This window comes from Tenrec ecaudatus, unplaced genomic scaffold (assembly GCF_050624435.1).
Source record: "Tenrec ecaudatus isolate mTenEca1 unplaced genomic scaffold, mTenEca1.hap1 Scaffold_669, whole genome shotgun sequence".
Taxonomy (NCBI): Eukaryota; Metazoa; Chordata; class Mammalia; order Afrosoricida; family Tenrecidae; genus Tenrec; species Tenrec ecaudatus.
This window is the reverse complement of record NW_027459558.1, coordinates 159,036-175,852: the sequence shown is the minus strand read 5'-3', so window position 1 is coordinate 175,852 and position 16,817 is coordinate 159,036. Positions and strand designations below refer to the sequence as shown.

The 16,817-nt window shown below is 37.7% G+C and overlaps 1 protein-coding gene across 2 annotated transcripts in view; it reads right to left on the bottom strand.

Moving 5' to 3' along the window:
* Positions 1-16,817, bottom strand: part of LOC142436795 (thyrotropin-releasing hormone-degrading ectoenzyme-like) — a 170,115-nt gene that overhangs the window by 24,786 nt on the left and 128,512 nt on the right. For both annotated transcript variants that reach the window (XM_075540239.1, XM_075540238.1), the window contains one exon: positions 5,581-5,646. In XM_075540239.1, the coding sequence (XP_075396354.1) occupies positions 5,581-5,628 (48 nt within the window). In that variant the 5' untranslated portion in view covers positions 5,629-5,646. The remainder of the gene's footprint in view (positions 1-5,580; positions 5,647-16,817) is intronic.

Genomic DNA, 16,817 nt, shown 5'->3' with positions numbered 1-16,817 from the left:
TTTTTTGTCTTTAAAATATTTATTATGATTTACATGAAAGTTTCCAGAGCAAATTCATTTCTAATCCAGCAATGCATGCATGGGGAGTTCCCTGGCCCGGGGTTACAATTCTCACAAGGTGTCAGCACTTCACACATTCCTGCCTTGGTTTTCCTGTTTTCATTAGCCATGGTTTGCCCCCTTTCTGTTAGTTTACTGGAAACAATTCTGCTTGATTTTGCTTTTAGATAAATACTATCTGTTCAGGTGTATATACTTGATTTTTCTGAGGGGCATGTTAGTTTCACCCATGTGTTATTGTTCACACACCAGCTGAAAGGTGGTCTCAGGCTTGGCTTCAGGTCTGAGTTAAAAGAATGTCTGAAGGCCATAGCTTGCAGGACCCACACTCTCTTTGTTCAGCCAAGGTGAAGTTGTGTCTTTCTCAAGACAGACTTAGAAGGTAGAGGAGAGCTAAAGCACGATTACCATTGACCGAAAAGAGGTCTTTCAACACATTCGATCTTACTGTAAGTTTTCAAACACGTGACCAGGAGCAGTATTTACAGATTTCTTTTAAGTCACCAACTTACAAAATGTCATCTTTCATATGATTTTAGATATTTGATATCCCAGGGGAGAAGGATATTTTCAATATAAATGTTAATGTTCAGTATCTGTAGTGCATATGCATTTGTACAAAGTTTTGAAAAGGAGAGTAAAAGCTGCAATTTTAAGTGTATAAAACACAAGGCTAAAATCTTCATAAAAGTATAAATAAAATGAATGTGTTGTTTCTATTAGGTGCCATCAAATCAGTGCCAACCAATAGCGACCCGATTCACATACAATGAAACACTGCCCTGTCCTGGACCGTGCTCACCATTTCGCCTTGGTTTGTACCCAATGTTGCAGCCACTGAGTCAGTGCATCTCCTTGAGGACCTTCCTCTTTCCACCGGCCCTCTACTTTACCAAACATGATGTCAGTTTGTTTGTAAAAAGTATGTAAGGATCTAGGATGAACGCTTGAAGTCCTCATCTCTAAGGAGTACTTTGGGCGTACTTCTTGCAAAACAGACTTTTTAGTCCTTTTGGGAGCCTGTGGAACTTTCAAAAATGTTCTCACCATAATTCAGATGCATCAATTCTTTTTTGGTCTTACTTAAGCAATGTCCAAATTAAAAAAAGGAGAGAAAAGGGTGCATCTTTAATAGTAAAGGCTTTTTGGTTGATTACAAATAATTGTATCCTTACACAGAAACGCATTGCTACTGTATGGATTCCAATACCTAGCGACCGTCGGTGGGCACTGACGCCCTGTCCCGGTCAGTCTCATGGCTGCACTCCCTACAGGGGCAGACGGCCTTTCTTTCTCCTGAGAAGAAACTACGAGGTTTGAACTTTGGACTCTTCAGTTAGCACCGAAATGCTTAAGGCATGGCTCCATCCATATAGCTGCAGAGGTCACAGGAAAGCTTGCAGTTCAGAAGCACATGGTAAGGATTCCGTGTGTAAGCCTTCCAATAAACAAATTCAGTGACAAAAAGTAATCCCTTTTTATTTAGAGACATAAATAGCCATGGCTATTTAAGTTTTAAAAGTATTTGTTACACATGAAACTATTTTCACATCAAGCAATCTTTCAATAAAAATCAAATGTTTTTCTCTTTTACATGTTCATTAATCTTGCCTTTGTAATTTAACTTGTTAATAAATGCTAATTTGGTAAAGTCCAAATGGCTAGAACCAGTTGTGATGAATCGGTTTTGTAAGACTATCATAAGTATCATCACAAACAATGATTACCAAGCGGTAACTCTTTTCCCTATCACATATATAAAACTGTGCCGTATTTTAAATGAAACAGAGAGACATTTGAGCAGAAACGGTCCATGGCCATTCATTTTAGATTAAGTGTGACTGAGTCATCATCAGGACGGAAACACAAACCATCTCCACAGAAAGGACCTTAACTTTGACACACTGTGTCTGCTCTTCTATTACTATCTGAGTTTTCATTTTCGTGAAAACCCACATGCAGGGAGCAGTCTTTCACAACTGTAAGCCTGCAGGTCTCAAACAAAAGTCCTGCATACACATGCTAACAGACAGCAGCAGCTCCCTGGAACACAAGTTACTGAGCATGCTTTGCTGCTAATACTCCCTGTAGCATCGTGCCTGTCATTACTTCAGGCCATCAGAATTTTATGAGCACAAACCAATAATAATGATATTTGGATTCAGAGATGATGAAACATGGAAACATGGAAACATGGAAAGGCTTGAAATATTAGAATGATATTGCTATGCTTTGCTACTGCATTATATACCAGCTATGGTTTCCTGAAGCAAACCTTCAAAGATGGGTACTTAAGAAGGTGTCCTGTCAGGTTAAAAGGAATATCATTGAGATAGAATATCCAGTAAAATTCACCAAGCACTGTTTAGTTTTTCGAAAACATAATTTAAGACAGATAAAGTCTTAACTATGAAAATGTAAATTATCCATAGCAAATCATGAAATGATTTTAGGTAACTAAAATCAAACAAATATATATGTCAAATATTGACAAAAAGAAATAAGTCACTATCAAAACTCTCCATCACAATAAATGCTGGTCTGATGGACTAAAATTAAGGTATTATATGCCCTAGAAGTCAAATGGAGTTAATATTCAGAACCTAAATCAAGCTTCAAGAAGAGCAGTGGCATATTTTTGCCCATCTATTCACATTTCTCCACATCAAATTATGAACACTAGTTTCACATGAAAGTCAAGTTGTCTAACTAGCAAATCAAATTAAATAAAATTTGGATTCAGAGATGATGAAACATGGAAAGGCTCTTAGAGATTATCTAGTTCAACTTTTGAATTGTAAACTTTGGAACCAGAGGATAAGGGAGATTTAGTGTTTTGCAGAAATCCCACCAATATTTTTTAAATAAATAAGACTATCATTTTTGCTCTGTATTCATTTCATTGTGTCATGCTTTCTGAAATATGTTTGCTATTATTTTGGGAAATGCAATCTTAAGAACAATATAGAGAGTGCACATTTGGAAAAATATAAGCAACCTACTTTAAATATATGTATGTTGTTTATAAGTGGTATATTAACTCAACAACAAAAGGATTCAATGTTTCTTCTCTCAAAATTTTACTGTCAAATATTACACGAAACTTCCAGAAAAGAAAAATTTAGGTATATAGAAAATTAACAGAAAATATCATTGTAATGTTTTTCATGTGTGGACCATGAAGACAAAGCTGCAAATACAAAAAATAAAACAACAGAGAATAAATAGAAGAGATAGACAGATAGACCGGCAGGCAGACAGATGGCAGAACAAGCTTGAGCATGCTCGAGTGAGACCAGAAGAGTAGGGAGGTGGAACGAAAAAAAAAAAAGGAAAAAACATACAATTTTAAATTTTATATTGCCTATAACTGTTAACATAATCTAGTGTCTATTTGCAAATGAAAAAATTCTATTTGTCAACAGAAAATAGTCATAGTTATTATGAAAAGAATTCATCGTTTGTCCAGCCGAGGTAAACCCTGACAGCCAGGCTTGGCTGTCTCAACAACATGCAAACCAATACTCCCCTGAGCCCCTTTGGAAAGGAAGCATATTAATATCAACTCTGACCCGTCAGCATCATGACATGAAGTGTCTGTTCAGGAGGTCATCTTCAAAATGTATCCCATACATCTTCATGCTCAGGAGATGATAATTTATCACCCCGACAAAGAGATCTACTGTACACTAATCCAAACTGCTGGTGATACACTAAATCAGTTTGAGTGATGAGTATAAATAAAGCTGAAAGTGAAGTACTGAAGGATACAAATCTATCTGACCAATGAGATGTCACAATGCAAATAAAATGCAATGTGGACAAACATAGAGCCCCTTACTTGAAAATTAAAGCCAAATCAAGTTTCAGAGGATAAGTAACACATTAAAACAAGTTTTATATCCAAGTTTAATGTAATGAGAATCAGATGAATAGTTTTTTTCAGATATACTTGATCTGAAGTCTATTAAATATACTTCAATATAAAAGGATATATTTAAAATGTACACATTTTGCATACTAAGGAAAATATGACAAAATAAAGCAAAAAAGGTTGCAAAATAATAATCCTTTCCAAATAAAATAACTATGATTATTCAATCTGCTGAGCAAATCTATACAGACAGATGAGAAAAAGAACAAAAACTGTACTCAGAAAATGATTTCACATCAACTAGCTACCAAGAAATCAAATTCAATTTGTATTGCTCTTATACAAGTTTAGATTTTTTCAAGAACTGTCATGCTACAACATCAATGGGGAAAACAAAGAAATGGCGGTAGAGAAGGACATTCCTCTGATATTCTTGGAGGGCGCTCCTCGAGAGGAGGGAGAAATCCAACTATGTGATCAGAACAGACCCTTTCTCCCCAACAAAATAGGTTCCATGGATTCAGCTCTTCTGAAGGTTTCCCTAATGGAAGGAGCTGAGTAAAGTAACTTCCAACCACTGCTGGAACAAATCTGTGAAAATATTTTCTAAGGGAAATTATTCTTCAGGAAATTTATAGTTTTGCTTTGTTGTGCTACGTATAACTAGCCTTGTCAAAACATAGTTAACTCTTGCTTTGTATTTTACCTTTAAAAATTGTAGGGGGTAAACATAGAATTATACTACTAAAATATGACCTGATCTCAGATGTAGTTTATTAAAATTTTAAAATGAAAGCTTACTAAGAACAGATAAGATTGATAGCTCTCTCTGTCTTAGCATAATTGTATTTCAGGTGAACATCAATTTACTTTAAAGGACACTTCTAAGTAGCAGAATGCATCATAAATAATTCATCAATCACAGCTGCTAGGAACATGATTTGCTCTAGCAGATTTCAATGGAGTAAAAGTTTTATTTTTCTGTATTTGTATTTACTTTAAAAGCCATTAAGAAGCCTCTTTTTCTAAGAAATTTACTCCTAAATCTCATACTTCCTACTGCAAATACATTTTGATAAAATTGTTTATATTCCTTTAATTTGTACAGCACTGTATTTTCTAATTAAAAAGAAAAATTTAAATGATCATCAGATAAATAACAATCTCTATCTATCTATCTATCTATCTATCTATCTATCTATATATATATATATATATATCAACAGCGGAGCAACAGAAACACAAAATACACGTAGCTGAAAATACTATTAAGATTTTTCTTCACAATATAATTTTCCTAAGGTTATTATCACTTCTTACCTTACATAAACTTATCAGTGGAGAAAAAAGAGAGAAGTAGGCATTCTAAATATTTTATATCAATTATTTGGGCTCTTACAATTTTAATTTAAAATGAAAATTAAACATATTCTCAATCACACAATACTTCAAGCTTATTCTGGTGCTATTGAGAACATGGTATTTATAAGTTTCATTTCTCATATTGAAAGATGATGCTAACCTTATACATCTTAAACTTTTCCATACCATTTAGTAATCTTATATCAGTAATTTCTTAAACTGTAAAACATCTGCATAGCATAAAATAAGAAAAATTTTAAGAGAAAACAAAGCAATTTACTTACTTGCAAACCCCTTTGAAACACTGAATGGCCCATAAAATTAGCCAGCATTCGAATTAAAGCAGCACCCTGTAGAAAACATATTTAAAAAATAAAAGAATTTGAACCTAGTGATATGATTCCAAAATTTTCTGACACCAATAAAACACAGTGTATTCTTGTAATTTATTTTAAAATATGCCTTAAACAAAAGCAAGAACACGTATACCACTTGGAAGAACTTTATTTGTTTTGTAGATCTGAAAGTTTTATGGATGCAATACTGATCGTTGCAGAATAGAAAATTCTTGGAAAGAATATCTCAGAACAATAATAAGCTATAATTTGGGTGAAATAAAAATCATACTGAGCCATCTACAAAGTAAATAAAAATTAGTTCCACTATAAGTTTATAAACTAATAAGGAAGATATGACATTAATAAGCATAATAAAGTATAAATGTAGAGTGACATAGCTACTGAATGCACCCCTGGCTCCATGCGGAATAGAATTGTTGTGGGACTGGAGACTTTGGAATACTGGCTAACAGTTCAAACTCTGCACCAGACTGCTGGCCTCAAACAGTGTGTCTGCCAATTACTGTCCAGGTATCCCTGGGACAACGATCTCAGTGCTCCTCTCATCTCACATTCCTTGTGTGCATATTTCATATGGCTGCTCCCAAGATTAAATTAATTAACAAATGCAAATTGTTTGAACAGAATCTTAAAAATACTAAGCACCATGTGTTAGGAACCCCGATAACTCCATGGTTAAGAGTTCAGCTAGTGATCAAAAGGTCAGTAGTTCAAACCTACTGGCTGCTCCATAGAGCACAGCCCTGCGCTCTGCTCACATCAGTATTGCCCATGGCTGTCAATTCAAACCAATTCAGAGCAACTCTGCAGGCTGGGGCAGAGCTGCCGCACAGGGTTTCCAATGTTAAGAATTTCACGGAAGTAGGTTGATGCCTCTTTGCTGCATTAAGCAGCTGGTGAGTTCACACTGCTGATTTTTCAGTTAACATTCAAGCAGCCTAAGAAACCCAATGGGACAAGTCTGCGTTGTTCTCAGAGTCGCTATGAGTAAGAATCCACTGCATGACACGTATAAACAACGTATATGGGTGTTAGTTATTAATATTATATCACCTCACTACATAAGTTTTGTGCTAGATCTTTGAGAAGCAATGTTTACTCAAATACAGATAAAACAATGTAAGTATAACTAATGTGGTTAATATGAATACTTAGCAAGTCAGGGAAAATACTACGGGTGTCTGCCTACTCACATTAAGTATCATTACTATAACAGAACAAAATCTGGACAAAAAGGTAGGCACGTAGTCAACGTGATGTTGCAAGTAATGATGGATGGCTAAAGCCAGATGAACAGAAACCAACAACAGAAACAAAAGTAGAAAGGGAAAATAGTAAATTAGCTACAGCATTCAAATTGCTTTGAGCTAACAATCTTTGTAAATCAAAGAAATACTTGTCCACCAATGTCCATTGCAGTGTTATCCACAATAACCAAAAGATAGAAACAAGGAAAACGGATATGTCCATCAACAGAGAAATAGACAAATACCATGTGATACAGACATTCATTGAGTTGTAACTCATAAAGAAAAAGTCCTGATGTGTGCTATGATATGTATGAAACATGAAAAGACTTGCTATATGGATTACATGAATAAAAAGAATATGTATAAACAAGTTATATAAAATATCAAGGAGATGGGTTAATTAGGAGGCCCAATGTTCATCTGCTACTGTAATACTTTATAAATAAATATACGTGTAGAGCTCTAGTACCCTGTCATTGCATATAAATGTAATTATATATATACATGCCTGTATAGCTATCCAAGTTTTCAAAGCTAGTAAGTGATAGAGCTAGGGACCCAGGAAGTCTGATTTAGTCTAAATATCTACATAGGAAAACACTAAAGACCCGGCTATTGACAGCTAACATTACCTATATGGAGTCATCTAGTAAATAGCAAAAAAATTATTCACCATAACTTTCACACAAAAAAGCAGAGACTAGATAAGTGGATATTAATTCATGCGTTACTTGTAAAGCTTTCTGCTATCAGAAAGCACAAGATCATTGTTTACAATAATTTCATAAAACAACAAATTATTTCAGTTATTTTGAAATGAAATATATATATATATATATATATATATATATATATATAAAATGCTGCTCAGGTCACAGGTAATATATAAGAAAATTAGTTTACATATCTTTTATCCCCCCCTGGCCTTTCCTTCCCTCTGTTAAAGAGTCATTTCGTACTGAATAGGCCTTCGGCTCACACAGAGGTAACAAAGAATGTACAAATGGTTAACAGGGCTAGAATTGAAGACAACATTCTTACTGTAGATTTTGGAAACAGCAAATAAATTCATAGAAAACCTCCTAGTTTCCTCAAAATGTATCTTATACTGAACATTTTTCTACCCCAGCAACGAATGGTTACATTCAGCGATTTAACACACATCATTTGAGAAAGATTGTGAAGCAGGGAGGTACAGAGCCATGCGAGTCCTGAAATTACGTTACTTTACCGTATGTTTTACACTTTGATAAGAAATGGGAGGCATATTATATTACTTTAGTAGATAAAATGATAAATTGATAAAATACATGAAAAGAACCACCCACATACAGGGCTTCAAATTAAGGTACACCTGCGATATCACTGTAGGCTTGTCTACCTCTTTTAGAGACCATTCATTCAAGCATTAGGTTTAAAATTAAGTAATCACTTTGTCAATACTGCTAGCTGTCAGTTTCTTGTACTGTGGTAGATTGCAGGTTGCTGTACTGCTAGAAGATGGGTCAAATACCAGTAGGATCACCTGAGGTGAGAAGTTTTCAACAGTTTCCAGACTAGGAATAGGCTATAAAGAAGAAATCAGCTCTCAACTTCTAAGGGATTCGCTGTGGAATACCTTATAAATAGTAGCAGAGCATTGTGAGATACACCGCAAACCTTATGATTAGTAGGGGGATATTCACAGATATAGCAGAAGATGATGAGCCACTCAAGTTAGAAGTCACTCAAAATATGCCTTGAAGAGCTGCCTTCTCAAAAGTACAGCTGAGCATAATAATGGAGATGGAGTGCAGCCTGCAAGACTAGTAGCTGCTGAAGCGTGACTCACAATGAGGAGCAGAAGCTGCAAATATGTATTAATAACCCTAATATGAGATGTGTGATGTTGTTTGAATCTAGGAAAATTGTGAGTTCTCAGAAATCAAATGGAAAGCAAAAGGATGGATATCCTAGCCATTAGTCACCAGAAATGGTTTAGCATTGACCATTCTGAATCAATCCTACAATTTACCACGTTAAGATGTCAAATTCAAAGGCAATGACATGTATATTGTAAAAAGAGGATTTTTACATCATGACCAAGTGGGATTCATACCAGGGATGATGGGATGGTTCAATATTTGAAAAATAATGCATGTAAAGCACCATGTTAACAAGAAAAAGGATAAGAAGCATGTGATTAAATCAGCTGATTCAGAAAAAGCATTTGATAATATAATATCCAACACCCATTCCTAATAAAAACTTTCAAGAAGACAGAGGGGAAAAGTCTCAATATAGTAAAAGCCATATACAAAAATCCTATAGCCAATACTACACTCAATAGAGAAAAGCTGAAAATATTTCCTCTGAATATGGGAACCTGACAAGGATGTCCTTTATCGCCACTTTTATTCAACACTGTGCTAGACATCCTAGCCTATTAATACCCTAAGACAACAGCGAGAAATAAGGGAGTGCAAGTGGCTAAACTAGAAGTGAAACTGTCGCTATTTATAGATAATGTGATTTTATATATTGAGAATCACAAGAGTCCACAATAGGATATTGAAAACAACAGAGCAGTTTAGTGGTATAGCAGGATACAAGATTAACAAGCAGAAATCAATGGGATTCCTATATTCCAGTGGGGGCAACACCAAGAAAGATTTCAGGGCAACAATATCATTCACAGTAGCCGCACAGAACCTGGTTACCTAGCAATAAATCTAATAAAAAAATAAAAGATCTGTATGAAGAAAACTACAGATTACTCCAAAGGACTAAAGGGGATCTACAAAAATGGAAGGATACCCATATTCATGGATTGGAAGACTCAATATTGTGAAAATATCAGTATTACCTAAAGCAATCTACAGATTCAGTGCAATCCCGATCCAAATCCCAGCATCATTCTTCAAAGAAATGGAAAAAAATTATTACCAACTTCATTTGGAGAGGAAAACAGCCCAGGATAAGCTAAGAAGTCCAAAAAAAAAAAAAGAAATTAGGTGGTCTTGAATTCCCTGACCTCAAAACCAGTACCAGCTGTCAAAGCAGTCTGGTACTGGTATAATGACAGAAACACCCACCAAAGATCAGGACAGAAAACACAGAAGTAAAAACATTTGCATACAGGCAACTGATTTTTGACAATGGTCCAAAAGGCTTTAATTGGGAAGCTGATACCCTCTTGAATAAACAGTGCTGAAACATTGGCTATGCACCTGCAGAGAATGAAACAAGGCCCATATCTCACCACATGCACAAGGATAAGCTCAAGGTTGATAAAAGACCTGAATGTAAATCCCAAAGCTATCAGGGTCATTCAGGAGACAATTGGGGGCAATTGTAAAGTGCCCTAGGGCAGGGAATATATGGGCTATCAGAGATAACAAACCAATCACAATCCATGGAAGACAAAATAGATGAGTGGGACCTATTAACAATTAAACACTTATGTACATCAAAAGACTTCCTTAAGAGAAGGGGGAAGGGAGACTCCAGATAGGGCAAGATATGACAAAATAACAATCTATAAATTATCAAGGGCTCATGAGGGAGGGGAGAGCAGGGAGGGAGGGGGAAAAAAGAGGACCTGATGCAAAGGGCTTAAGTGGAGAGCAAATGCTTTGAGAATGATTGGGGCAGGGAATGTATGGATGTGCTTTATACAATTGATGTATGTATATGTATGGATTGTGATAAGAGTTCTATGAGCCCCTAATAAAATGTAAAAAAAAAAACTTCCTTAAAAGAGTAAAGAGAGAGCCCACATACTGGGAAAAGATATTTAGTAATGACGCAACAAACAAATGACTAATTACTAAAATCTACAGTATGTAAAAATCTACAACAATAAAAAAACAACAACTAATGATCCCCTGTGAAGGTGAGCAAGAACCAAGGATGACATTCAAAAGGCTAATAAACACCTGAGGAATGCTCTCGGGTCACTAGCCATCAGATCCCCCAATAAAGTAAGTAAAAACAAACAAACAAATAAAACAAAGCCAAAACAATCATAAGATACCACCTAACACCCAAAACTACTGACCAATTAAAAAAAAAAAAGAACAAAAAGACTTAGAACAACAAATGCTGGAGAGAGTGTGGTGAGATTGGAACTCTGATCCACTGCTGGTGGGCTTGTAGATAAGTACAGCCACTGTCAAGGTGATATGATGACACCTAACACAGATGATTAACAGACAACACATAGCAATAGCAAATACATTCTAGTAATATGTCATTGTGGTAAGGTGTAGACAATGTAACTCATCATAAAAGTGTCTGAATTGTTTCTTTGAAGTAACTTACCATATTCATACCTGCTATTACTTCTGCATCATAATTATGTGATATGATAAACCATAATGAATAAAAACCAATTGTGAAAAAACCAAACAAGTGAAAAATGATATGATCCAGCAATACCATTACTGGGCATATACCCAACGCAAACAAGAAGCAGATTACAACAGACGTTTGGGCCCCCGTTTCCATGGCAGCATAGTTCACTATAGCAAGAATCTGGAAACAGCTAAATTCCTACCAGTAGATGATTGGATAAAGAAACACGGGTATATACAAACAATGGAACCATACACATCCCAAAAAAACAGCTGTGAATCCATGACACACCTTCAGATGTGGAAGGAGCTGGAAGTCAGTCTGCTGAGTGAAATTAGTCTGCACGCATGGACGAGCCCTTTATGAGACCGCGGCTGGAGGAAAAAGCATCAAAGTTCACACTTGTGGGACTCTCATCTATTGGCTGAGGGCCATACAGTCTGGTAGAGAGGCTGACCGGTGCCAACGAACCGTACACCCTCTGTTCTAGATTTCCTAAGGTCACCAGGCTTGAGGCTGCCTCACCTCAGCTGGGATCAACGGGTCAAGAGGGTAGAGGTGTCTAATAAGAAGCTGACATGTTCATCTTTGATGAGGTCCCCCTCCCCCCCAGGGCCGGGTAGACAGCCCTATCAGAGAGAGCAGACATACACATGGGAAAACAATGTAAGGGAACAAACAACGCAAGGGAAAGGGAGCAAACATAACCCGGGAACACAAGCCATACCTGTCGGTAGGGAAAGCGAGAGGCCTGACTTCCCGGTGTGGGAAAGAATGAGTGGAAATGCTTTGGGGGACAGTCGGCAGGGTGGGGGGGGGAGGGGGGAAGTGCCTTTGCCAGTATGCACTGGATGGACCACATTGACCAGGGTTCTGAATGCATCTCGGGACCCTGGCCAAGGCCTGAGGTGCACGGGACACTGAATCCTGGATCTTTCAAGTAGATAAAACCATGATAAATGAAGAAAAGATGGAAGTGGTCAAGGATTTCATCTTCCTTAGATCAATGTTCATGGAACTGCTGTCAAGAAGTGAAGAGACATACTGCACAGGACAAACTTGCGGCAGAAACCTCTTCAAATGGGGATGAGTAAGAACATCACTTTGAAAATCAAGGGCACCTGACTCCAGTCCTGGTATTTCCAGTGGCCTCATAGGCAGGGGAAGTTCGGCGCTGAGTAAGGAAAGCCAAAGCACGGGGGCACTTGAGAGAGGCTGTGGAAGGTAGCCCGCAGTACCAGAAAAAGGAGGAGGGATCGCTTAGAAGAAGTGCATTGAAAATGTTCCAAAGAAGTGAGGTTGGCAAGACATTTCTAATGGACTTTGATCTTGCTATCAAGAGCTAAGTCCTGGAAGAGGTCACCGTATGCATGGTAGAAAGGCAAAACCAAACAGACGGAAAGACCCTTGCCAACCAGGATGCAGACTGCCTGCAACCATGGGCTCCAACCTCCGAATGGTGGCTGGGCGACGTCCAGGCTGGGGGTAAGTACGATAGACTCTATTCCATGGCGCCTAACACGGACAATAACAGTAATAACCGCCTACCTGATGCTTTACAAATAGCACCCAAAACAGAAACTGCTGCCATCAACATGCTTCACCGGGGAAAAGGTTAAAATCTATCTACAGTAGAACCCGGTACTCAACTGCATCAGTGAGCGACATAATTGGATTTTGATGCGAAATGTAGAGAGCATTTTGCATCAGAGCTCAAACAAAACATCAGAACCTGACCCGACGCACGTGATTTTTGTAAAGGAAGCAGTTCGTGGTTCGGTCACGTGCGTTAGCTGGCATTGTCAGTCTAGGCCTTGTTTAAACCTTTTGCGGCTGCGTTCCAAGCGTTTTTGCTATTCTTTTCTTAGTTTTCGTGGCTTTCTGTACTGTTTTTAGATAATAAAAAAAACATGGGTTCAAAAAAAAGAGTATTTTGAAAAGAATTATCATGATAAGGAACTGGTTAACCTTGTTATTGATATTGTTGATGATAATTTAGTAAACCCTTTTAGAAAACAGATAAGGAAATGCCAACCACAGACCATATTAAACAGAATATGTTTTTCTTTTTTTAAGAAAGCCAGCCAGGTCCTAGTAAAAAAAAAGGCAAAGAAGGGAAAACACCTCAAAAGCAGCTCCCAGTTGATTTGCCCAAACAGTGACTCTCTCTCCACATCCGTGTCCACAGATCCAGATCCTCATCAATCTCAAGGTGTGGGTCAGACTGTAGTTGTTAGAAACTTTTAAATGTTGTGTTTCTTGTTTAAATTATATAATTTAACTCTGAACGCATTCACTTTGAAATTTCTGTGTAATGTTTGATATAAAAAGGTAAGGTTAAGGTAAACACTTGGTGGTCAAGAACAGATTAATCCATGCTCAGTTGTCTCTTGTGGGAAAAACTGAATCAGAGCTCGACTGCATCGCATCGTGATGCTCCTCCTATAACTGATTAGCGTCAAGGTCCGGGGTTCTACTGTACAGAGATAGGTACGACTGGGAAGAAAGGAGTTATTTTCCTTTTTTTAATCCAAGGCCTTGGGTTTCACCAAAATAATATCAACACCCTTCAAATCATTGAAGGTTGTCAGTTGCCAGGAACCATCCTGTTTGTCTTTTTAACTTTGTTACAAATGCTTGATGGTTCATCTGCTTGAATTAGTCTGTGTAAACTAACTCCAATAAATGTAAATATGTGCCTCTATAAATATTTTGCCCATTAAAAGTCACTGATGAAAAGATAGTTTTGAAAGTAAAATATCCACTAATATCCTATAGTTGAATATGTAATATCTACTGTTATATATGGAACCCTGGTGGCATAGAGGTTTTGTGTTTGGCTGTTAACTGCATAGTTAACAGTTCAAAACCACTAATTACTGCTCAGGGTCAAAATGAGGCTTTCTGCTCCAATAAAGTGTTACAGCTTCAGAAGCCACATGAGCAGTTCCACCCTGTCCTACACAGTTGCTGTGAGTCTGAACCAACTCAATGGGAGTGAGCCTATATAGAGATTTGATTGTATACGTATAATAGATTATCTTCTAAGTGAGATAAATTCAAGGCTTGATTTGCAATCATTGGCTTTCAGAGTACAAGGTTGGCAGTTCAAACCCAGCAGCCATTCCCCAGGAGACAGATGAGGTTACCTGCTCCTGTAAAAATTCATAGCCTGGGAAACTCAATAGAGGGTGCCCCTGTTGCAATTAACTTAATAACATGGATTTATTTTTTCTGGGCAGAATATCAAATGATACAGGAAGCATAAAAAGAAGATAGAAGGTACACAGACTCAACATAAGAGAAATAATGGTTTGGTTTCAATCATTTAGAGGTAGAGTATGACCAAGAACTGATTGTACTGAAGGCAGAAGCACTGAAGACACGGGTGAAACCCAGGCTCCTGGGAGCTGAAAAGACACCGATCAAAATATGTTTGCAAATCACCTAACTCTGGAAGTCCTTACTGCATATACTCGTGTAGAAGCCGAGCTTCTCAGCACATTTTTAATGCCGTTTTTGTGGTAAAATTAGGTACCTTGCTGGATATTCAGGTCAGCTTATACTTGCGTATATACGGTTCCAGTCTGTGCCAAGAATCTGGTAGTGAGCTAACTAGCCAAAGTACAGGAAGAAATATGTATCTGCCATAAGAGTAAACAATTCTAAAGAATGTAAAATTGAATGTAGAATGTAGAAATTAACAAAAAATATAATTAATATCACTTTCAAGAAAATGGTTGCCAAAGATCATTTGAAAATAGAGGTTTACATTGACAGGGGGCTACCAGAAATTCAAGCCAGCTTCAGAAGACGATGGGGAACCAGGCCTATTGTTGCTGATAATATATGGATCTTGGGCTGGAAACAGAAGACCAGAAAGATGTTTACATGTAGCAAAGATGGCTAGGTGGATCATAGAAAACTACAGATGACATTGTGAAGAAGGAGCCTGAAAACATTTATTGGTGCTCATGCAGAACCAGTACAAGGACCAAAAGGCAGCATTCATAAAGAACAAGGGAGTATGGGTTGATTTCAACAGGAGCGGCATATGTTGGGTGCGCAACCTTTTACTGGATTTATTCAATCTGTATGTTGCGCAAATAATCTGAGAAGATGGACTAGATGGAAGAAAATTTCAGCATCAGGATTAGAGAAAGGCAGATTAACCACCCACGGTATGCACACAGTCTAGCTTCAGGAAGTGATGGGGACTTGAGTCACTTGCTAATGAATATTAACCACTGCGACCTTCAGTAGTACAGACTGCAACTGAATGCAAAAGAAACAAGAACCCTTACAGTAGTACCAATAAACCACATCACAATAAACGAAAAGACGATCAGTGTTATCAATGATCTTATTTTCCTGGGATACCAAATCAAAGCTCATAGAAAGGGAAGCCAAGAAATTAAATAATAAACCAAATGAGGCAAATCTGATTCAAAGTTTGCATTAAAATGAGAAAGAGCCAAGATGTCAGTTAGAGGACTAAGACAAACCTCCCTTAAGCCACGGTGTTTCAGTCGGCTCGTGTGCCTGTGGAAGGTGGACAATGAATAGAGAAAGCAGAAGAACAATGGCTGGATTGGGGTTATGATGATGAAAAATGTTGACGGTATCATGAAATTCCAGAAGAAAAGACTCTCTTAGATCAAGTACAGCCAGATGCTCTTTAGAATTGAGAGCGGCAAGCGAAATCTGCTACACTTTGGACCTGTTGTCAGGAGACAGAAGTGTCTGGAAAAGGACACGATGCTGGTAAAGGGGAGGGACAGTTGTAAAGGATGGATTGACCTGTGGCTGCAAGAGGGAGCTCAAACAGAACAGCGGGGAGGCTGGCGCAGGGCTCCTGAGTCTTTCATTCTGTTGTTCCGGAGTTGCTGTGACCAGGAAGGGACTCAATAGAAGCTAACAACAACCAGTGACTTGAACAAATATAAATAAGCCTTCAAGAAGGCATCTATATCCATGCAAAATTCTCGGCCTGTGGCGCTCTGGATTGTGAACAGTTACCCCCAGCCACACATATTGCCCTGGACTCGGTCTATTCACCGCAACACAAGCTTAAATACAATGGTAGCCTGGTCCTCCGAGGAAGGCATCCCCTCTATAAGTCGTCTCCTACCAGTTGCGATTTTGACAAGAGAACTGTAAGAACTGCCTACATCCTCAGCCTGCCCGGGACAGACTGCTGTAGCCGATCACGAGAAGCAAGAAAGTATTTCTATTCCTTGTGATGCAGATTGTTTCCCGTACAACGAGAATTTTAAAGCCATGCCACACTCAGCTCCCAGGATATCCACTGAAGATGTGTCTGGGAAAAGTTTCTTTTACCACCAAAATTCTTCAAAATTTTATTCACAAATCAATAAATGATGAGCCGGACAAGTCAGAAATTTTATGAGTCTTCTGATATATTTTTCCTCCCACAAGTTTGACCATTTTTTCCCTTTCTTTTGTGCCCTCCTCCTTATTTCTGCACACTTGTGTAAGCTCATGAAATGTAAGCATTTATGATTCAATCTTGGGACCAGGTTAGAATTCCCTTTAGGACCTATCATTTCTGCTCCT